Raw genomic sequence first — 25190 nt, 5'->3', positions numbered from 1 at the left:
AAGATTTTACAATTTGGCAAGAAAAATGCACATCAACTGCTATAGGTTGGGCTCATAACTATATACAAGTTAAGCCAGTTCAGGCTGAAGTGAATGCACAAAATTAAAATTAATGATAGAAAAAAAAAATTCAAGGCATGAACAAATTCTATCACATGCTACATTTAACAGGCATAATTAGATGCATCAAACCCGCCTGCAAAGAGCAACTGAAAAGGAGTGACTCTAAGCAAGCTATTTTCTAAAATTCATTTGCCCAAATGGACACATGATTATCATTAAAATGAAAATATCAGCACTTAGCACACTTCTCATTCCTGAAGAACTAAACATGTAGAAGGACCTCCTCTTTTGAAGTAGCTTCAAAATCGCTTCGGAACTCACAAACCAAATATACAGAAAACTAAATAAGAACGAATACATTATCAAATCCATAGATCAATTTCCCCTAAATAGTAAAGAGGTAAGAATTATATTACAGGATTCATAGTCTCTCTCTCTCTCTCATTAATTACATTCCATGACTTTCCATGACCTTTTGAGCCAGAATTCAATGATCTTTCTATGACTTCATTTTTAAAAACTGTAAATTAGACCTGAAATTAAGACAAGCAATTTAGTTGCAGGGTGATATACTGAACTTTGAAGTACTTGCCCAGTCTGCCAAGTAAATTGTCAAGTACATGTAGTTGTAAAACACTCGCCCTCAAAACTATTTATCACTTGCCTGGAAACAAATCCTACAAAACAATGTTAAAACAAAGTTTTGCAGTTTTCTATGAAGTTGATTCATTTGTAATATTTTGTTCCTTGTGATTGTCTGTGATCAAGAATGGTAAAGACATGCATATTCTACAAGTAATTTCCTCTAACCATTTATTTCCATGCATTATAGGACTAGGGCTCATTGATTGTAGGTGCTATATTCAAAATGAGTTTAAAGGCATATGCTAACGTTGTAGACATGTAATTTAAAAAAAATATCAAAGGAAATATGTACATGTACATGAATGCCTTTCTGTCAACCTAAAAACTCTAAAACAACAAAAAAATCGAAAGAAATCCTTTTGATATACGTTGTGATTGATGGTTTTGTGTAATTTCTATCGTGCCGATAATAATAGAACACATAAGTGTATGGATGAAATTAAGATGGTATTTCCGGTCACTTTATATTTCACATTTTTGAAGCACTTAATAATGATTTTCGGACGCAATTTTTTTCTGGGTTACATTTTTTGTAACATATCACAGGTGCAGGTGACAAGTGGGACCTCGCAGCTCAGATTTTTTAAAAGTCAAATCATACAGGGCAGCAACAATCTCATTAAGCTTCTTGCACTGCAATGCAAGAAGCCTGTCTAAAAGCTTTGAAAACTTAAATATGTTGCTATCATCTCTAAAATTAAATTTCTCTATAATAGGAGTTACCGAGACGTGGTTGACCGTTCATTCGTCCCCTTTATTTCTAATTGATGGTTACCAGATAGTAAGGAAAGATAGATCAATTGGCCGTGGTGGGGGTGTTCTCTTTTATGTGTCTAATATAAAGATCTCTTTTAAACTCAGGGAAGATCTTTCTCTCCAAAATCAAATTGCTGAAATCTTGTGTATTGATACTTACCCTCTGATGAAAACATGACTGTGTGTATAGACCCCTCAAACTGATATTGATAGTTTTCTCACAGGTATTGAATTGTTATTGACTGATATGAATACATCTTATAAATCAGTAAGCATAATGGGTGACTTCAATGTTGATCTATTGACAGAAAATGCAAAAACTCTCTGTTGCCAAAACATACTTGATTCTAATGCTCTTTGTGCAATGATTAATAAGCCGACAAGAATAACTGACAATTCATCAACACTTCTTGATATCTTTGTGAAATTTCTGATCATCTTCCAATTTTCTGCATGCTTTATGATATTCATTCCTACAAATACAATATTAAGGCTAAAGATATACTAAAGCACAATTTTACTGAAAGCAATATTTCTAGCTTGAAGGATGCTTGTCAGGAAGAGAAGTAGTCTGATGTATTGGAATGTTATGTTGAACAGGCTTATGAATTATTTAGTAAAAATTTTCATCATCATTTGGATGACACTATTCCACTTGTTAGGGTAAATAATAGAAGTACAGGTAAACATCCATGGATTACAAAAGGTATACTTACAATCTATCAAAAGAAGAAATGTCTTATACAAAAGGATTGTAAAGAAACCTTCTCAAGATCACGTTGAAAAGTCCCCAAAATATTAAAATAAACTGACTTCTATTATGCAGTCATTACAGAGTTTACACGATTCTAGACATAATAAATTATATTCAAGGTAACATGCCCTTAACATGGAATGTTGTTAAAGACATAAAGCAAAATAAGTCTGAACCTGCCCAAAAATTGGTCCATGAGGATAAATAGTTTACTTTTGATGATATTACAAATGAATTCTACTTTGTGAACATTGGGCCTGACCAAACAATGAAAATAACTCCTGTGGAAATTAATTATAAAGAATATTTACAAGAGAGGTTCGATTCATCTATTTTCCTTAAGCAGGCTGATGATCTTGAGATATTAAACAATGTTAAGTCTCTCAAAAACAGTAGATCATCTGGGCATGATGAAATAAGTTTAGCATCGTTAAAACAAATAATTGGCTCAATCCTAACTCCTTTTCTATATAGCATATCTGTAATCTGTATATTTCAACTGGTGTGTGCCCTTCTTCTCTTAAACTAGCCAAGGTTATTCCTGTTCATAAAAGGGAAAGCAACACCACCATATAGACCAATCTCTATTTTGCCTAGTTGTTCAAAAAAACTACTTCATTTCACAAAGTCACAGAAAACTTACCTTCATTTGGAGATCGTTGCACAGATTGCAGCAGAAGTGGTAATGAAATGATCATCGATCTTTATCATTTTTCATTGTCAATTTGAGGAGCTTGCAATTGCAGCACATGTATACCAGCATATAATACGCAATGATCACTTTTGCAATCGGTGATTCTCAAATTGGCTCCGAGTGTTATTTGGCAATGCTTTCGGGACTGAATCGTGGTACAAAACTTGATTCTCCAGAATAAATGTGGATTAAATCAGTGATTTTGGAAGTGAATTTACTCTAGCTTAGTAAAAATATGTTTGCCCAAACTGAGCCTGTATTATAGATCTAGATATAGTGTGGGGATATCACTCGTGTCAAGGTGAATACATTTGATTGAGGAAGTGTTATGTGCTACGATTGAATGATTGTTATGGAGCCTAGGGCTAGGCTAAATTATGGTCCCTTTTTCATGTCGACGTTAGGATTAATTTTTAAGCGACATGTCGACATGGATTTTTGTTCCCGTCAACAGCACCAATGTTCAGTAATATTTGATTACCCTTATGGCCAAGCTTCATGCAGGTGAGACAAAAACATCATTACCAGTTATTTATTTCACTTGTGCAAAGTTACCCAGATAAAAAAAAACCTCTTGACTTATCAGAGTTAAAACAGAATGCAATTGTAAAAAGTTGCACAAATAATCAAAACCTGACTTTTCAGAGATATAGCATAATAATGGTTTATATAGTCTTTAGTTTATCATTGTGTCACTATTTCTGGCTAAGCCTCATATATCATCTGAGCAACTTTCCACTTAGACACCTGCACATAACACATGCTATATCATTGCAATTTCCTGTGTGTGGTGAAAGACTGCCTTATAAGATCAATGGCTTTGTGGTTTCTTCACATGAACGTTATAAAAAGACATTCAACCTCTCTGTCTGGGTTGTTACAACTAATTGTTAAAACAATAACAACACATAGTAACATACACACTTGGGGTGCGCTAAACACCAGTTCACATTTTTGGATAGCCAATAGCCGTTGATTGTAAACAAAGTGGCAATTGAAATAAAATAAATTCTCAAGATTCTGGGGGTAGTCCAATGCAAATTAAATCATGGATCAATTGACAATTCACATGTCCCACTGTTTTCTTAACCTGTATCGCCTGTGCAGGTTCCAAACATTCAATTTGTCTATTGAAATGAAGTAAACACACATCCACAGCACCAGGGAAGGGGTCAGTAAGGAAAGCTCACAGGTCAAATTTTGTAGGCCTTTGGGCCAAGTTTTATCTAGCTGCCACAGGACTTCAGACACCTGGGCCGGTATCAAATTTGATACTTAAGCCAGAATTATATTTTACTCAATATTTTTATGGAAAGTAAAATAAAATACATCTTTGGTATTCAATTGTATTTTCTTTTTTATTAAGTATTTTGCTTAAATCTAAGTCAGCCACCGACATGGCATAAGTCTGGCTTGCATGCAGTTCACGAATGAGCGTACGAGCAGTCATACATATTAGTAAGCTTTCGATTGCGATTGCAACGTAGTCCTAGTTCACCGGAAGTGGTGACACCGCTAGTTCAGTATCACGTTCGTACATTCATGAAAACAGTTTCGATTTAAGTCGATGTACCCGTACCAGGCCACAGCATATACCAGCGTGATAGCGAGCGGGCCGTGGGCCAATGCTCGGCCGGAGAATCAGGCGTAGCATCACGCTACGAACCAGTGGGGCGACTGTGGGTGCAATATATGCACTCTTGCGCAAAAAGCTGAAAAAACACAGTTGTTTGAAAATAGAACATCAATTACCTATCCGATATGAAGTGTCTGAAAACAGGACAATCTAAATGTAATGGAAAAGCTGGTAACAAGCAGTAATTTGCAATTTACCAGCCCTGCTGAATCAAAGAAACTCGAATGTTGATGCGGCTTCATTCATTTTGCTAAGCTTGGATGACGTCATCATGTACGAACTATAGCGCTCGCTCGAGCACTATGCCGAACGTCAAAACCCTCAAATACGAGTCACAGATTTGGGCAGTGAACGAGAAGGCTCGTCATAGATTACTTCGCGCATGCGCAGTGTTCCCAAAGTTCCTTAATCTCGTATGTCCACATGGCTCGTCACAGAAAACGAAAGTTTTCTAGTGTGCACAGATGGAAACATACATAGCGCATTATTTGGCTTGAACTTCATGACGTCAAAATGGTTATCAGCAAGTATTTTGCTCAAATTTAGCTTGATAAAGTAAAATACTTAGTGATCTAGATACAAGCATTTTTGTTTAGCCAAGTAAAATCCTTACTCAATTATTACTTTCAAATGGATATACATAGGTCCTGGTCTTGATTACATCCATCCCTGCTGAAAACATACCTGAACAAGTTTGGTCCAAAGACGATAGCTAAGGCCATGGAATTCATCTTGTTGGTGTCCTCATGGTGGATGACTTTACGTAGGAAGCTACAGAGGAACCTTAGGACAAGGAAGTTCTCTTCTGGTAGTTGCTGAAGAAGGTTCTTTAATTGCTTCAGACTTTCTTCTTTGTTGTACTGAAATTCTAAGGAAAATAAATCAAGAAACATTGTCGTGGTCAACCTAATATTGCACACACATTCATTAAAATAAAATATTTGAAAATTAACGATATAAAAATACAAAAGCAACAATTTCCATGACACCATCTGTGGTCTAATTTGTGTCACACCATACTTGCGCATTTGTTTCTTGGTTCAAGGTAAAACTTGATAATACCGCAGTCAATTTATATTCGATATTGATAAAATTGTAAGCAGGCTCAATTCAATTTTCCATTTATTCAAATCTCTCTAAAAATGGATAGTACCTTCTTGTACAGTAAGAAACTGGGAATGAAGATAGCCAACGATAAGAGGATCTGGCAGTTCTCGGAAAAAGAGCTTGAGAAGACTAGCTACAGCCATAACATCACCAGCTTCCTCCAGGTTGGCGTTACCATGGCGATCGTATTGCATCCGGAGTTTGTCCACAATTTTTGAGCTACCATTGATACGGAAGATTCCTTCATGTCCAATACCTAAAATAAATATTTGCAGTAAAAAATGATGAAAAACAAACATGTCAGTTCAATGTTAATAAGGCAGTGTTGAAATTACTTCTTACTTTTAAGGAACCATTAAAAAAACAAGTGGAATGCCTCTGGCCGTCTCACCTGCATCACGCGATTCAATATAGCAGCAGTGCTCACTTTGAATACTACTCTAACTCGCACAAGATGTTCAGTGATACATGGTTACTCTTATTTCCCTTTTTTATGAACTAGACCAATAAACTTACAGAGATATGATGGTTATTCAACAAAAAACCCCAACATGGCCAAAGTTCATTGACCTTACATGACCTTTGACCTTGATCATGTGACCTGAAACTCGAACAGGATGTTCAGTGATACTTGATTACTCTTATGTACAAGTTTCATGAATCAGATCCATAAACTTTCAAAGTTATGATGGTAATTCAACAGATACACCAAATTCGGCCAAAGTTCATTGACCTTTGACGTTGGTCATGTGACCTGAAACGCGCACAGGATGTTCAGTGATACTTGATTACTCTAATGTCCAAGTTTAACGAACTAGACCAATAAACTTTCAAAGTTATGATGGTAATTCAACAGATACCCCCGATTCGGCCAAAGTTCATTGACCCTAAATGACCTTTGACCTTAATCATGAGACCTGAAACTTGCACAAAACTTTCAGTGATGCTTGATTACTATTATGTCCAAGTTTCGTGAATCAGATCCATAAACTTTCAAAGTTATGATGGGAATTCAACAGATATCCCCAATTCGGCCAAAGTTCATTGACCCTAAATGACCTTTGACCTTGGTCATGTGACGTGAAACTCATGCAGGATGTTCAGTGATACTTGATTAACCTTATGTCCAAGTTTCATGAACTAGGTCCATATATTTTCTAAGTTATGATGACATTTCAAAAACTTAACCTCAGGTTAAGATTTCGATGTTGATTCCTCCAACATGGTTTAAGTTCATTGACCCTAAATGACCTTTGACCTTGGTCATGTGACATGAAATTCCAATAGGATGTTCAGTAATACTTGATTAACCTTATGGCCAAGTTTTATTAACTAGGTCCATATATTTTCTAAGTTATGACGTCATTTCAAAAACTTAACCTCAGGTTAAGATTTGATGTTGACGCCGCCGCCGTCGCCGCCGCCGTCGGAAAAGCGGCGCCTATAGTCTCACTTTGCTTCGCAGGTGAGACAAAAATTGAAAGCCATTTTTCAGTTTACCCGAGCCATTCCTTTTCTCATGATTCAGCGCATGGTTTCGCTTATCAGTTTGTATTGCTTGTTAACAAATTTATTTAATGTTAAACATTGTTTATCTAATTGCTATCTATTTTTTCTTCATTGTTATTAATTGTTAAATGACTATTCAATTCACCAAAAATACCCGCTGAAAATCCAAATTTTGCCCTTCAAATTGCAGGATCTGCGCCACATATCCAGAGGACCGAGTGGCTTAGTTCAGATTCAAGAAGTGGGGTCATAAAAAAATACACTAAAATAAAAAAATCTGTGAATTTGTTCAGAGTTCACGGGATTATTTTCTAACAAATTTAGCATGGTATCTTAAAAATGCAATAAAAAAGCAATTTTTTTTCACTATCAAAGTTATGGCTGGTGCCGTACAGCGTTTTGAAAAATAGTATCTAGAAAAATCAGTTTGACACTCAATACACACTTTTCTGAAGAGCCGTGCCTGTGATTCTAAAAAGTCCACTCTTTTACACGTCAAAAAGCGACGATGCATAGAATGAAGCTGCGCTGGCTCCTATGCAAGCGTGGATGGGAGACTGAACGGGTAAGGACAGGAGCGATTTTTATGTTAAAAGTTTTTAGTTTTAGGCAGTTGCAAGAGCGATTCCAAAGCACATGAGAGCGGAATTGCTCGCCACTCCCGTCTACTTTTAACACTGTTGACAGGCAAGTACTTTCTCTGTTATAAGGGAATTTGGAGTTGTGGGCCTTATCATTATCACTACCAAAATTCTAAGAAAAATTTGCTTTCAGCCAATTATAGTGAATCACAATAGTAAATGAATAATAATGGTTGGTGAAAGTGATGTTCTAATTTGGATGTAGCTATTTTTCAAGAAGCAAAGCTGAGAACAGAAAGCAACTACATTCAAAACTGCAAAACCCCACAGAAAACAATCCTATTCTTTATTTCTCATCATGAAAACATTAACTGATTTTCTTCTTAAAGGAGAAATATATTGATTATGAATGTGGTCTTATTATATATCAATGGAAAGGTAATGATGTGGGGATCATCAGTGGGTCATTCAAAAATACCGAAAATAATACAAAAAGGTGAAAATCGCCGATTAAAAAACGCTAAAATGCCCCTCCGAAATATGCCTCGCATCGGTCTCTGAATTGACTGGAATTTGATGACGTCACTGTCTGTACGAGAGGCGTGATTGGCTCTCCCACGTGAAGCTCCACTTGCATGCAAAACCTGTTGCGTGGGTACGTTTTCTCCACACTGTCACTGAATACTTCTATCACGAAATGAAAGAAAATCCAGAATTTTATCTAGATTTGGATTTTCAAATTGTTGATTTTAAAGATGAAGAGAATGATGATGAAGTGAACAACACAGTGACGTAGTTGGAGGTAAATAATGGGGGAACAATGCCGAATAATATTATGATGAAAATTCAACTTGCCTGACGATCACAAGTAAAGTCATGTACATGCCGATTCGCTACCAACTCATGCAGCTGCTGCTACAAGTGGTAGCTACACCGCGCGGGCCAAATTAAATCCATGAAAATGAATAACCACATCCAGAGAGAGTCTATCATAAGAAGGAAAATAATGATATAACTGTACTTACAAACAAGTGAATAATCCGAATTAACCTGAAAGCAAATCAACTCAACGAATAGCAGCAGACGATATGCACCGACGATAAACTTCATGTGGCTGGGATAGATTGTCACTCGTTCTGTTAGATGTAATTTGTAACTCATTAATTTGACAAAATTACGAAACTCGGGGAATTATTTATATATATAAAAATATATTAACATCTCTTATTATTTTTTGTATTACGATAAAACCTCTTTTGAAGGAAAACGTTGAGATAAACTAAAATTACTTTTAAATCCCAACCCCCCAACATGCGTAGCTTGTATGTCATTGCAAACAAACCATCGCAAACATGCACGTATTCCTTCCTTGCTGATTGAGAGCTGTGCAAAACGTGCATAGATCTATTCTCTCAGTCTCAGCCAAGGCGAGCAAACAATACGGCATGTGTTGTTGTGATGGTTTGTTTACGATCACATAATGCTACGCATGATGGGATGATCTTTTACATCTAATTTTAATTTACCTCAACGTTTTCCTTCAAAACAGGTTTTATCGTAATTCAAAAAATGATAAGAGATGTTACTATATTTTTATATAGAATAATAATTCCCCGAGTTTCGTAATTTTGTCAAATTAATGAGATAAAAGTTACATCTAACAGAACGAGTGACAATCTATCCAGCCTAGCCGGATGAAGTTTATCGGCAGTGCATATGCCATATCGTCTGGTACTATTCGTTGAGTTGATTTGCCTTCAGGTTCGGATTATTCACTTGTTTGTAAGTACAGTTATATAATTTTCCTTCTTATGATAGACTGGATGTGGTTATTCATGTTCAGCATGAATTCAATTTGGCCCGCGCGGTGTAGCTAGCACTTCCAGCAGCATGAATTGGTAGCGAATAGGTATGTACATGACTTTACTTGTGATTGTGTTGCAAGTTGAATTTTCATCATCATCATCGGCGTAATTCCCCCAATTTACCTCCAACTACGTCACTGTGTTGTTTCACTTCATCATCATTCTCTTCATCTCAAAATCATCAATTTGAAAATCCAAATCTAGATAAAATTCTGGGTTTTCTTTCGATCATTTCGGGATCGAAGTATTCAGTGACAATGTGGAGAAAATGTACCCTTGCAACAGGTTTTGCATGCAAGTGGAGCTTCACGTGGGAGAGCCAATCACGCCTCTCGTACAGACAGTGACGTCATAAAAAATCCCCAATTTCGCGGACGTAATTCTGCGTGTTTGAAGCATTCAGAGAGAGAACTTTAAACTATCAATTAACTGAGTTTCATCCGTCTCCATGATTAATGATGTACACCATCGTGTTCTCCTTATTTTCTCCTTTATTGTGATATATGATTCTCCAGTTTTACGATTTTCAATATATTTCTACTTTAATGAAATAACTGGATTCATCTATAGCTATTCATCCCAAATGGATGGCTACACCGAAGACTAAACCGCAAAATTCCTCGCGCGGCATTCATCCCCCCACCCACATTGTCTAATCGAATTACCCTTTCGAAAAAATCCGGACAGGACATCAGACTCTATCCTTAGAAGGCATGGGGTCAGAAGGAGAGTAAGGAAACTCCAAGGAACCAAGCAAGATCGGTCGGTTCTAGACAAAAACAAAGGCGTGGGAATCCCTAGACTCCATGCCAGTCCCATTAAAGTGTCCGGGAGCAAAGTATAAGCATGAGGAGCTATTAGCCTCTGGCCACAGTCCATTGGAAACAAAAAGGCAATCTTGACGGATAAAACACGCCAAGATGCCCAGCCATCGACTCAAAGGAGGGGTTAGTCAATTGTCAAGAACAGCCGATAGGCTCCATGACGGACTAACGCTACACTGGCTGGACATTTGAGAAAGAAAATCTCAAGAGTCTTGTAAGAGAATTCAGTTTGGAGATGTTTGACCATAAGGAACCAACACATAAATGTTGCAAAGGCAGAACGATAGCCGCTGATGGTTAATAGTGATTCACCCTAGTCGGAAAGTCAATAAAGGGAAAAAAAGGTTGAGATTAAAGAAAGACTGGAGCCTTGCGCGGCTCAGTAAAAAACGCTAGACCAATCAGTAAAGTTGAGAAAAAACAAACGAGTGCCATTCTATCAGTATATGTGAGCCACACAAGACTTGCTGTTTATGCGGGTTAACAGAGTCATGCCAAGCAGTCTAAACTGGAAGTGTCAGGGGAAGTTGAGCACGGCTTGCATCACAAACACAAACATGTGTGATAGAGCAAGTGGTTGTGATCAGTCCCCCGACCACAACTCCCATGAACTATGACCACCTTTTGCCGAGGGCGCAGTGTCTGCGGCGGGCAAGAGTGAGGTGTGAAGTGGCTTGACCCGAGCCACCAGTTGCATGCGGGTCTATGAGGTTAGGCTGCGATGGAGGTCCGCCAGACGTGATCCTTAATCGCAGAGGGGTCTACGCCAGAATAATGGCAGAGAAAATGCCCGTTATGGCTTCCTATTAAGTGGCAATCTAATAAGATGTCAATAAGAAATGCGATGTAGCCGGACAGTCTTAGCCAGACCCAGGTCCTCAATAAGCTACGTTCTAAATAGGAACGAGCGAGGTATTTGATCAGCCCTACCCTGTCGATATCAGGGTAGGGTGAACTGGCTGAGAATTTCTGTCTCCTCTCCCCAAAAAGGGTGGGCAAGGGGTAGAACGAGAAGAGGGTAAAATCACTGATACACCTCGGAGTCTGATGAGAACCCTTTTTTTTTAAATTAAACAGGTACAAGGCTTGGTCACTCCAGCAGGCTGCCACAGCGATGGTGAACACCCAAGCGCTGGTCACAGAGTGAACAAGAAGGCCCGATATCGGCAGGGAGACGGGAAGGAATCATGCCTCAAGAGACAAGAGGATGAGAGCCGAGGCTTCCATTCGGAAAGCACCAGTAAAATGAAGATCACTTTCGTATTGGGGCTTATCCTCAGTTGGCCCTAGAGGGGGTTACAACGATTGGGGGTAGACAGTTATAGAGTCTGTTCAAGATCAGAGGTGGCGTGGCGACTATGGTTGCAATGTACTGATGGAGAAAGGGGACGGCCTGCGAGGCGACCCAAGTGCGCCAAGTGGAGAGGCTTCTAATAAATAAAAAGAAGCCAACTTGCCTGAGGAACACGGTGATTGCGTCGCCTGTTACCCACTCCCATAAGAGGGAGCGTCGGAGACGCCCGCACACTTAACCCCCACAATGTGTGTAGTCTATCAATTAGACCGTTTGGGCTAGGCCAATGACCTGGCGACGGGCTAACCGCTCCTGCCACCACGGGAGAGTAAACTGGTGGTCTAGTTTGGGCTCACCGACATGACAGGGTGGGTTTGCCCGTGGGGCAGGCAACAAGGCCACAAGGTGCCATCTGGCAGGAGGCCTACGCCTTGTAAACAAGCGTGATTCGCCTGTATGCGGCCGCCAATCTTCATTAAGCCCAGTCTGTGCCACGAAAAGTATCAAACGCTCTTATCAAGGTCTTGTTGGACCCAATAGGTGGTGGGTCAGGCAGCCCTGGAGGAGTTGAGGTTTCCTCTACTAGTACATGTACAACACTCACCATATCAGGTTCAGGTCCCAACGAGGGATCCTTTGCTATCATCTTTCGGGCACGTGGCCGCAACACCATGGTTCCACCCTCTTGGGCATGTGCACGCAACTCTAAGGTTACACCCTTCCTTTACTCAGGGCATGTGGACGTCATTCCAAGGTTGCACCCTTCTTTTAGCCCTACACAAAGGGTCTCACTCTCTTGCTCTCATACTCATCACCGCTGATGGCGGGAAAAGTACACCAGCCCAGTTCTTCCCCTGGGCAGCCGTGGGATCATCAAGGGATGAGTTGAAAAATGCTAATCTACCCGATAAGTTCTTAACCTGAAAGAACAAAGAGAGGGGCAAAAACAGAGGAAGCCCGGGAGGGGTGGACAAGAAAGGAGACAAATCCAAGATCCCTCTAAAGGAATTATTGATATTAATATTTCAGATAATTTTGGTGAGCTGAAGTCACTACTTAATTAGGCAGGTCAAGACTTAAGACTTGAGTCCAAGGACACAAGATAAGAAGATCAACTGAGAGAAAAAAAACACTTTTTTTTTAAATTAAACAAAACAACTGAAGGACAGAATTTCATTCAGGGTAGAAGACCGTCTGTAAGAAAAGAAATTTCTAAGACGGGAATAAACAATCAATCACACAGATTAATTAAGTAATTAATTTGATATCATATGTGAGTTAAAAACAATAAAACAAGATTGAATAACACCCTACAGAAGAAACAAGATGGTAACTCTACATAACAGAGACCGGCCGTTTCAAAACAAAATAATTAATGGCGATGCCAAAACAACTCCATCACATAAGGGGGAGAAGGCAGAACGAGAATTAGTTAAAAGACAAGGCGAGAATAAGAAATTCAACACGAAGCAAGAAAAAATTGCAGGTTCACAAGAGATATGGGGAGAAGCTTCGAGCTCTCTGCCCATGCGAGCGACCTGTAAAGGCAAGCACAAGCTCAAAATGAGAAGTCCAAAAAAGCCTTAAATTATAAACTCACGCTAGTACAATAAACCTTAACTTAGATTGATATAAAACCAAAAAGAGTCACATAGGAATCAACAAGATTGTCGCATAACATGCCTGCCTGTAATGCCCAAAATTGAGTTTTTGGTCAAGCACGAAAAGTGGAAGGTAGGGACTTCACCTTTGACCTTTTGACCTCAAAATCAAAATAATTCTTGTGATCTATGCTAGTATCAAACAAAACAAATTATGTGAGACTAGGTTACTACTGAAGTTATCGCATTCACAAAGACTGCAGAAGGTTAAGATGGAAACATGTCACTGTGACCTTGAACTTTGACCTCAAAATAGGCTTCCTGGGATCCATGCTGCACAAGGGTAAGATGGAAAGAAGTAAAAAAGCAAAAACGATTTTGTGTCTCGCCCACTTATGAAAATAACCAGAAATATTGTGATATCTGAGGGCACGCAGTAGAATTGTATTGAAACTACATTGTAAAATGACTGGGATGGAATAACACTTGTCATAAAAGCCTTGCACGTAAACTTTAATGTTGACCTGAAGATGACCTTTGACATTACCATGTTATCTCTGACTGCAGCATATCATGCAGGTCGACTCAGTACATCTGCCATCCAAGCTTTGTTGAAAAGTAACTTACGGTTGCGGAGTCAGGTGTCATACGAGTCTTGCATGTAAACTTTAACGTTGACCTGATAATGACCTTTAACCTTACCATGTGACCTCCGACTGCAGCATAGCATGCAGGTCCCCCAAGTCCATCTACCATCCAAGTTTGGTTGAAAAACGACTTACGGTTGTGGAGTTATGTGTCATTAGATTTGTGATGGACGGACGACGGTCGACATTTGGATCCCTAAGTCTCGCCTTCACCTCTGGTGGGCGAGACAAAAAGGTAAAAGGATAGATGGAACGAAGGGAAAAAAGGAAGGGAAAGACAGAAAGAAGAAAGGAAGGAATAAAAGAAAGAGAAAGGGCTGAAAGAAGGAAGAAATAAAAAACAAGAAAGGGTAAAGAAAGGATGGATGGATGGAAGGAAGAAACAAAGAAAGTAACAAAGAATGAAGGAAAGAGAGGGTAAAAACAAGGAAGGAAAGAAAGAAAAGATAAATATAGGTTTCAAGGTTTCAAGTTACACTGACTGCCTCCTTCAATCCTGAAGATTCTTGCAGTATTGTAGTACCGGGGACCAGGTACTACAGATAGATGGACTCAAGAATTAAAGAAAAAAAGAGAAAAAGAAATAGAGAAAAATATTTTTTAAAGGACAGAAAGAATGAAAGACAAAGAAAATAAGAAACCTTAAAAAGATAATAAAAAAAATGAAAGAACAGAGGGAAGAAACAAAGAAAGATTGAAAAGAAAGAAGGAAAGAAAGAAAGCAGAGGAAGAAAGCTCAAACTATCATAAATAAATCATGTTTCTTTTTGGCTCAGTTAAAATATAGCTACATGTACGACAGAAACCAAGTGTATCACCACACACACAATATGTGGGGCTATGCCGTTATGGATCATGTATTCAGACGATATCACTCGAAACCTGGTCAGTTTGAACTACAGAAGTGAAAATTTCTCCTTTCACCCCAATTTTTAGGAAATATGGACATTAGAGCTTTTCATTAGTGTGAAATGTGAATTTTGACAGTTCTGTGAGAGGTTAGCCAAGCTTGTTCGTACGACCAGTAGAAAATTTACTATGTGGGCTGGCCGTGTGGCTGGCTGGTATATTATACATGTACACCGCATGTTACCCTAGTAAAAATTGCATGTGATTCATTTTGTGTGTATTCTGTGTGTGAATGACAGAAAATAAACAGAGGAAAATGGTTTGCAATTTGAGTCATGGAATAGTTTTTTATGTTTATGTTGGACCAGTGAATTTGACGATTTCTGGAAAAGTTACTGGCCCAACAATGGTTTTTATTACTGGTCATGTTGGACCCATAAATCCTGCTATTTTTTTGAAAAATTACTGGCCCAACAATGATATTTTTTTTACTGGTCATGTCAGACCTGCAAATCTTGCTATTTCTGCAAATCTACTGGCTTGACAGCGATTTTTACCGGTCTGGACCATCTGACCGGCGCTAGTGTCAAGCCCTGGTTTATGATTTTAATTGTTATTTGTTGCAGTATTGTAACACCTTCAGTTGGTACTTTTTGTTTCAAATGATAAAATATGGATTTTTCTTTTATAGATAGTATACCCAATATTTTGAAGCTACAATCTAAAGCGATTTCGGCTTTAACAAAGAATTCAGCGATCAGAACAACGACCCAGAAATTACAACCGAAATCATGTTCATGTACTGTTATAAGCTACATATAGGTTCATTATTGCTTTTATCGATAACATCTTTATTGCTATTCTCGTCGATGATTGCATGATTTGTGCCACTTAGCGATAATAGATAACCTTTCTCTCGTTAATAATACCCGCTATTATTAGGCCCCCATTCCACAGAACGGAGACCATTTAAAGACCACTGAAAGACCTATAACTGGTGAGGTCTTACAGCAGTCTTCAAGATCACTGAAATTTGTCATCTCTGTGGAATGGCTCAGAAAGACCCCTCAAAGAACTCTGACAGACTGATGGATATTTCTTGTCTTACTGGTCTTATAGTAGTCCTATAGAGATCTTTCAATGGTCTTTCAGAGATCTTTTATGCAACAGGTGATCTTTCAGAATTCTTTCCATGGACTTTGCCTGGTCTTTCAATGGTATTTCAATGATCTTACAATGATCTCTCATGAGACTTACAGTGATCTCCGCAAAAGTCTTGAGAGACTGCCGAAAGATCATTGAAAGACCATTTCCCTGTAAGACCGTTGTAAGACTGTTTTGAACTGTTTCAAAAAGTTTTGGAGCCCATGAAGACCACTGAAAGATTGGTCAGGACTCGAGTAATACCCCTTTCATAAACCCCATTAAAATGAATTAGGCGGCTAATAGCAGCATAATTTGGTCGTAAAATTGGAGGAGGACAAGAGTTATCCACATTACTCTGATGCTGCTATTATCCGCATAATAGCAGCATCGGGACAAGATTTTGAGTTTATGAACGCATTTCCAAATAATGCGGATAATTGCCATGGTGCGGTCACAAGGTCACCCTTTTCCAACACAACCGCATCGGAGGGGGCGTGTCCAGTTGTCATGGCGATTATCCGCCTTTTTCAGGACGGGCGCTCGTAAAAATAATGCGGCTTATTTTCGGAGTTTATGAACGCAATTTTTATTGAATTATCCGCATTACTCTTAGGCGGCTAATTGGAGGATAGGTTTATGAAAAGGGTATAAGACCTCAAAGACCATTGTAGGTTTATTGAGAGACCTTTGAAAGATCAACCAGAATTCATGGTCTTTCTAAGGTCTTTCAGCAGTCTTGTTCTCTGTGGAATGGGGGTTTATGACAGTGATTTTCAGCAATTGCGGAAAACAGATGGAATTCACAGAAACGTCCTTTTGAAAGTTGCTTTTCAAACAGAAAATCACCGAAAACGTATTTTTCCTCAAAAGGCACAGAACAGCAACAGAAATAACTCCAAAACTTAGCAAAATATGAACAATTACTACTACTACTTCTAATAATAATATAGGGTATTTATATTGCACACATATCCACCTTGTTAGGTGCTCAAGGCGCTCCTATATTACCCGGCTAAGATAGGCGTTCATAGTGCATGCAGCTTTTTAAAGAATTACTTCCTACCGGTCTAGCCACAAAACATGATCTTACTTCTCTATAATCATGACAACCAAAACAATGTGACTGCACTCGACTCCAATCAAACGTATCAAAAACATTCACAAGCGCAAGCTCAATTTTAGCGACCAAAAACAAGTACCAACTAATGTAGAAGGCAGCACAAGGCCATGTGCTGCTGCCCTTTCTACATTCGAAGATGTACAGCACAATATCAAAATGGCAGATAGGCGAAAGTCATTGACTGCTCAGAACGATGTCCAAAAAGCCCCCAAATTATTGATAAAACTTCATCCAACCCAAAATAATGCTAATAATAACGTGAAAAGTGAGGATGTATTAATGCTAAATATGTTATCGTTTACTTTTGATAAACACAGACCTAAAAGCGTTCTTGGTACTGTGACAGATATGAATTTTGACCACCGTGAGAATTGTAAAATCGCTAATCAATGCATAAAAAATGCGTATTGATTATGTTCTTTTGTCGATAGTTATCAATATTGGTAAGATATTTTTTTTGCAATATATCGACAGAGAACTGATAACAACACTAAGGTACACCATAAAAAAAAAACTACTAAGTATAAGCCAGTTCGTAGTTCCTTTCTGCGCATGATCAAAATATTCTACGCATGATCAGAAGAAGGTCATTTGTACTAAAGTGACATGGTGCTTTATAATCTAATGAGATAAGCACCAACTTTGATGTCTTGATTATTCATATATTCTTTTGAATTGTTGTTTTCCTTTACATCCACAAAAAAAAACAACAATGCTTCCACGAACGACTGGTATTTCAGTTTGTCAAGTACATTGTGCAACATGCTAAGATATGCATTCAAAGTAGGAATGCAACAAATACCTTCATTAAGTGTTCATTGGTGTGCTATTCTAGTCACCTGGTCTATTCAATTTCTTCATCCTGCTATGTAAGGCAAGCTTACGTAATATCTTGCTTCAAAATCTGCCTATCGTGATGAAAGAAATGAAAGGTCATTTGACCAAAATTGCCCATGAAGTAACTACGAACTGGTCTATTTTTAATGACTATTGTGGATGTTCTGTGATTTTAGACTACAAAATGATGCATAAAGAGATTTTCATAGGGGGGGGGTGCAATTATATCCTTGCTCCTTCCTGATCTTGTGACAACTAATTTCTATACATATGCAACTACAGGCAAATAAAGTAAATGGGCCAAAAATGAATATCATAAGGCTATACTTTATAAGAAATGTAACTCAAGCTGACAAGGAAGAGACAAGGTAAAGACCTGGACCACCTTCAGGAAACGAGTCGTACATTGATTTTTCTTCTCTTCGTCCCACATAAAGTAGAGCTATCAATATGGTTACTGATCTCCAAAGTCATTTGTCAAACACAATTTATATAAGTGTTTATTTCCTCTTCTTAATTTCCCCCTTATTTCACAGGAAGTCTTCAATATATTAGCACCTCACCGTGGAGCACAAGGGTCAATACTACATTGTAAGTCTGGGTTTACAACCATTCACACTATTACTGCTTGGTCTATTACTTTGTAAAACTCTCAGCAACACACGTATAATCTCAAAATGGTCAAACTGCACTTCATCTATTTTTAATAAGTTTTCCTAATTTTCATCAAACAACCTTGTGGATGGAATAAAAATTAGCAAAAAACAAATGGGATTTTTTTCTTAAATTATATTTGAAAAACATACAAACTTACAAAAAAATACACACTAAATATTTATGAATTAAAAGTTGCGTTTTGATGTATTATATTAAACAGAAAATGGCACCTTTTAACAAAAATCTTTTTATACTCCCGTCCGATGGAACGTATTATATCACGCTCGGAGTCCGTCCTTTCACTCTTCCTTGTAAATGCGAAAACTTCAGTTTAACATAGCCGAAGCTCATATAATTTGGTGCGCATGATGCTAGCATGGATTTTGAGGTCAATAGGCCAAAGGTCAAGGTCACAGTGACATGTTTTCATCTTACCCTTCTGCAGTCCTTGTAAACATGATTACTTCAGTTGAACTTAACATAGGCTCATATAATTTTGTGTGTTTAACACTAGCATGGATCCCAGGAAGCCTATTGATTTAAGATTAAATGTCAAGGTCACAGTGATACATTGTAGATGCTTTCATTTTACCCTTCAGAAGTCCTTGTAAACGCGATAACTTTAGATATCCTAGGCTCATACAATGTGGTGTGTATGATACTAGCATGGATCCCAGGTAGTTTAGTGATTTTGAAGTCGAAAGGTCAAAGGTCAAGGTCACAGTGATGTGTTTTCATCTTACCCTTCGGAAGTCCTTGTAAATGTGATAACTTTAGTTTAACTTAACCTAGGCTCATATAATTTAGTGTGTATGATACTAGCATGGATCCAAGGAAGCCTCTTGATTTTGAGGTCAAAAGGTCAAAGGTGAAGTACACATATTTTTGTTCCCTCCCTTTGAAAGCACCCCCCTATCTCATGTCTGCAAAAATTTCTGACCCCCCCCCCCCCCTCCCTCCATTCATCACTGGTATTTACAACAGAGGTTCCCTGATGTCATGAAGGACAAAATAGCAAAACCATGAAAATAATGACTTTTCAGAGTCTGATGCACAGGTTTTTATTGTTTGTCCTCCAATATGGCTGCTTGTTAGAACCCGCTTTACCATAGGAAAGATTTTTTGATGTTCATAATGAGATCTCAGAACACGATGCAGTCATAAGAAACAACAAAGAATGAAAAAAGGGTTGCTAATCACTTTCCGTGATCACTTGTAAACAGAATTACAAAGGGATTAACATCAATTGCAGGATAAAATCAGAAGGCACTTGCACATGAGGTTAGAACAGAATCAATTATGTAACCCAAAAAGAAATCGTGCTGATACCGTATAGCATAGTATACCGTACGGCATGCGCACGCGTGGAGTACTACAATGTAGGTATACACATTCTGTTGGTAACTCTCTCACAGATTTCAATAAGTCTGTACTATCGAGTCGATATTGGGGGACTTTGTGTTCACTTTTCAAAAAGAAATAATCCTGAATGAGCTTTCAAAACTAGCAGGAATTTCAGGAATTGATCCCAGGATTCAATCAAATTTTCTATGATATTCAAGATATTTTATAACCCCCTTTTTAAATTTCTCAGGAGTCCAAAGAGAGAGACCTCCGACTCCGGAGTGGGGGGCCGGGGCACAAAGTCACTAACAATGATATGTCCCTCCCATTTCTTAAATTATTTGTAATATCAACTTGCTATTCGAAGAGTTTCAATCAGGGTCTGTGCCTGCAGACTAGGAGGCACATGCATCCTAAATAGACCAGGAGCCTGTTTTTTCATAAATAGTTACAACTGTTGTAACTTTGCCAGTATGGCAACTACCATGGCAACGACTCAGCAGCCAATCAGAATCAAGGTTGCCATGGTAGTTGCCATAATGGCAATGTTACAACAGTTGCAACTCTTTGTGAAATGGGCCCCAGTTGTCCCCCCCCCTAACTTATACAATGTCAGATTAGACTTCTGTGAAAATGAACATCTCACAGAGCAAAGAAAACAAAAGTTTGTACAAAACCCATGCAGACAATTAAGAATAGTATCACAAAACTGATTTACAATGATCATAATTTGTTTAAGTACATTCAGTGTTCGAAATCAATCTCATGGACATGACACCACACTCTTAACCTTACATTTAAAAATAGCAAATTAAAAATTTACATTGTCACCATATAGTGGAATATTTTACAAAATCAGATTTTTTTCACTCAGGATTATCTCATTTTGAGGAATCTTACTTTGCTTTTTCATTATAAATGATCCCGAGATTGTTTTGACTGGAATAGTTTGCTCTATCAAAAATAGTAGATTAATTAGAAAACTTGGGCTGAAAGAAATTGGCCTACTGGAATGTTATCCAAATAAACTTGTATCAGTGGGTGTGTTTAGATTCAAGCTGAGCATTAAGGCAACAAGAAAGAATGAGCAAAACAGGAAAGACTTCTAATAGATGTAGATGAATGAAGTTGGATTAGAACACGAGATTACCGTGACACTAGGCGGTTTCAAACCGCCTCGATCACAAGAATCCCCGTTAAATTACGGGAACTGTTTTCGGCTAAAAAATACCTGTTAATTATTCTTGCATTCACACCGCCCCGAAACACATCCTTCGGGATAAGTTCCCGAAGTTACGGGCATGCGCATTATGGTCTGATAAGCAGGCAAGGCGCGAAATTCAAAATCACTAGCCCAGCAGCCACCCACGCCGCCGCGCCCAACGACACGCTGGGATAAAAGTTCCCGTAATTTGCTTTCACATCGCCAAAATACCTGCGACCTTGGAAAAATCCCCACGAAAGTTCTCGTAATTTCGCCAAGTACCTACTATTTAGCGGGTATTTTCTTTCGGGGAAATTACGCGTAGTTTGCTTTCACATTACCAAAATACCTGGTATTTTCTGATCGGGGTAAATTTCCCGATCAGAGAATACCTGGAAGTGGTGAACTTCGAGGCGGTCTGAAACCACCTTGACACTGAGTCACTTCTAGTATGTGACCAAAATAACAACCACTTGATCAATGAGCTTTACCACACACATTTTACACAGCTTACAAAAATCACTGAAATATTTTTTAGGACTAGAAGTTACAGTGAAGTGTCTTTCTAAACCTTAAAAACAATTTTGAATACTGCAAATAAGCTCTATGCATACAAAAAAATGAAGCGCCTCTGGCAGTCTCACCTGCATCACACAATTCAAAACTACGATAACATAATTATTCACAAAAACACAAAATCATATAATGATACAATACTATTTTCAATGACAATGACAGTTGACCTTGATCTTGTGACCCAAGACTTGTCAGTGATACTTGATTACCCCTATATAAACTATAACTTTGGAAGTTAAAACAGCAATCTAATAATTACCTCCAAAATGGCCAAAGGTCATTGACCTTAAATGACCTTTGACTTTGGTCAGGTGACCTGAAACTTGCATGAGATGTTCAGTGATACGTGATTACTCTTATGTCCAAGTTTTATGAACTAGATCAATACACTTTCAGAGTTATGATGGTTATTCAACAAATACCCCCAATATGGCCAAAGTCCACTGAACTTTGACCTTGGTCATGTGACCTGAAACTCACACAGGATGTTCAGTGATACTTGACTCTTATGTCCAATTTTTTTTAACTATAATCAACTATCAAAGTTATGATGGTAATCAAACAAATACCAACAAGTTGGCCAAAGCTCATTGATCTTTGACCTTGATCATGTGACCTGAAACTCGCACAAGGTGTTCAGTGATACTTAATTACTCGTATGTCCAAGTTCTATGAACTAGACCAATCAACTTTCAAAGTTATGATGGTAATTCAACAAATATTCACAGATAGTTTATTTAAGTATTGATCAGGCTGAAGTTCCCACTTGTTTGAAGGTGCCTATATCACTCCACTACTGAAGAAAAGTTCTCTTGATCCACAGGTACTGCAAAATTACCGTCCTGTATCTAATCTGCCATTCTTATTCAAAATTCTTGAAAGGGTTGTATTTTCTAGACTTACTGATTATTTTTCAGACAACAATTTATTTGATCCCTTTCAATATGCATATCGTCCCAACCATAGTGTGGAAACTCTCCTGGTCAATGTGTCCAACTCTATTCTTTAGGGTATGGACAAAGGAAATATCTCAGCCATGTTCTTACTCGACCTGTCTTCCGCTTCTGATACTGTCAATCATAATGTTCTTCTTAATACACTCAGTTCATTTGGTGTTAGGGGTCAGGCATATGAATGGTTTCAGTCATATCTTTCCTGTCACTCGCAGATTGTCTGTATTAATGACTGCAAATCTAGTAGTATGCCTCTCTCTCACGGTGTACCGCAGGGTTCTGTGGGTGGGCCCACTTTGTTTTCGATTTACTTGATTAGTTTGGGACATATCTTACAACGTCATAATATCAATTATCATATCTATGCCGATGACATCCAACTCTATCTCTCCTTCAAACCTAACCAGGCTGATGCAACAAATGCAATTGCCCTTCTTGAGAATTGTTTAGCTGACATTCACTCCTGGCTGGATAGTCATTCATTGAAATTGAATCCCTCCAAAACTGAGTTCCTTCTATTTGGTTCAAGGGCTCAACTAAGTAAGGTCAAGTTGTCATCCGTCTCTTTTTCGGGATGTACCATTAATGTGTCCCAGACGTGTCGCAACCTAGGTGTCATGTTAGATTATGGAATGTCTATGTCAAATAAAATAACCATCATTTGTAGGTCTGTAAGGTATCAGCTCCGCAATATTGGGTTCATCAGGAAATATTTGTTAAATCTGCTACTGAAAAATTGGTTCATGCTCTGATTTCTTCACGACTTGACTTCGGGAATGCCTTACTTTACAATTTACCCAACACCCAGTTGTCTGAACTCCAAAAGCTCCAGAACGCTGCAGCACGTTTGGTCACCCTATCTAAAAAAACATGTTCATATCACACCCATTCTGAAATCCCTTCATTAGTTAAAGGTCAACGATCGCATCATCTTCAAAATCCTTCTCCTTGTATTCCATGCAATTAACGGCTCTGCTCCACAGTACAATATTAATCTAATCAGCAAATACACTCCAGTCAGGTCCCTACGTTCATCAAACTCTGGTTCCCTAGTTATTCTTAAATACGTTAAGACATGGTGGGCTCGGGCTTTTGCGCATGCTGGCCCTGTTCTATGGAATGGTCTTCCCGACAATCCATGAATGCACGTCCATTGATACTTTTAAACGTTACCTTAAGACTCGTCTATTCAATGCCTCTTACTCTTAATTGTTCCTGGATCTATTACTATTATATTTGTACTTGTTCTCTTTCGTTCTTTCTTTCTTCTTTCACTGCGCCTTGGGCATTCTGCCGAGTGTATTTGGCGCATTACAAATCACATCTATTATTATTATTATTATTAATATCAACAAGATGGCTAAAGCTCATTGACCTTTAAAGACCTTTGACCTTGATCATGTGACCTGAAACTCGCACAGGATGTTCAGTGATATTTGATTACTCTTGTGTCCAAGTTTCATGAATCAGATTCATAAATTTTAAAATTATGACAGTAATTCAACAGATATCCCCAACTTGGCCGAAGTTCATTGACCCTAAATGACCTTTGACCTTGGTCATGTGACTTGAAACACAATTTCAATTTCAGCCCAGTTGACATTACAGTGAATTATATTGGTGACATAAATTGAGGATATAGAATTGAAATTGATGAAGAAATGACATAGAAACATTTTTTGTGATCTACACATGTATAACATGAATAAATTTCATATAAATTAAGCAATTAAACAATTTTCTTGTCAAAATTTCTTAACTCTGTGTAGAAGCTTGGTGAACCTCATGTAGCTCTCAGATGGAACAAAAATAATCAAAATCCAATCAACAAAATAAATGATTTTTGTAAGTTTTGAAAATATATGAATAAATTAGCATATTTAATGAGTTTCAAAATTCTGTGTTGAAATTTTGCATCACCACCTTCCAGCTATCATATAAAGCAAACAGAATTGAAATTGATCAACAAATGAAGAAGAAAAAACATTTTTTGTGATTTATGAATGAATTTTGCATAAATTAGCATAAATAATTTTCCAGACAAAATTTCAAAATTTTGTGTACAAGTTTAGTGAACGTCATGCGGCTCTACCAGATGGAAGAAAAAAAAATCAAAATTTGTTTACAAATAAAGAAGTAGATGCATTTTATGTGATTTCTGAATAAATTTTGCACAAATTAGCATAAATAATTTTCTACTGAAAATTTCAAAATTCTGTGTAGAAGTTTGGTGAACCTCATGAAGTTCTACCAGATGGACGAAAAAAATCAAAATTGGTCAACAATTAAAGAAGAAAAAGCATTTTACATGTATGTGAAGTTTTAAAAATATGAATAAATTAATTTTGCACACAAAATTAGCATAAAAATTGCTCTAGTCAAAATTTCAAAATTCTGTGTAGAGTTTTGGTGAACCTCATGAAGCTCTACTAGATGGAAGAAAAAAAAATTAAAATCGGTCAACAAAAAAGGAAGAAGCATTTGTTGTGAATTTTGAAATATCCGCACAAATTAGCATATTTAAATGA

The 25190-nt window shown here is 37.9% G+C and overlaps 1 protein-coding gene across 3 annotated transcripts in view; it reads right to left on the bottom strand.

Moving 5' to 3' along the window:
• Positions 1-25190, bottom strand: part of LOC121431933 (protein FAM13A-like) — a 205311-nt gene that overhangs the window by 137123 nt on the left and 42998 nt on the right. For all 3 annotated transcript variants that reach the window (XM_041629710.1, XM_041629711.1, XM_041629712.1), the window contains exons 4-5: positions 5702-5911; positions 5233-5416 (exon numbers count right to left, since the gene is read on the bottom strand). In XM_041629710.1, the coding sequence (XP_041485644.1) occupies positions 5233-5416; positions 5702-5911 (394 nt within the window). The remainder of the gene's footprint in view (positions 1-5232; positions 5417-5701; positions 5912-25190) is intronic.

The sequence above is a fragment of the Lytechinus variegatus genome, chromosome 18 (genome assembly GCF_018143015.1).
Source record: "Lytechinus variegatus isolate NC3 chromosome 18, Lvar_3.0, whole genome shotgun sequence".
Classification (NCBI taxonomy): Eukaryota; Metazoa; Echinodermata; class Echinoidea; order Temnopleuroida; family Toxopneustidae; genus Lytechinus; species Lytechinus variegatus.
The sequence above is the reverse complement of the archived record's forward strand: the minus strand, read 5'-3'. Positions and strand labels throughout refer to the sequence as shown.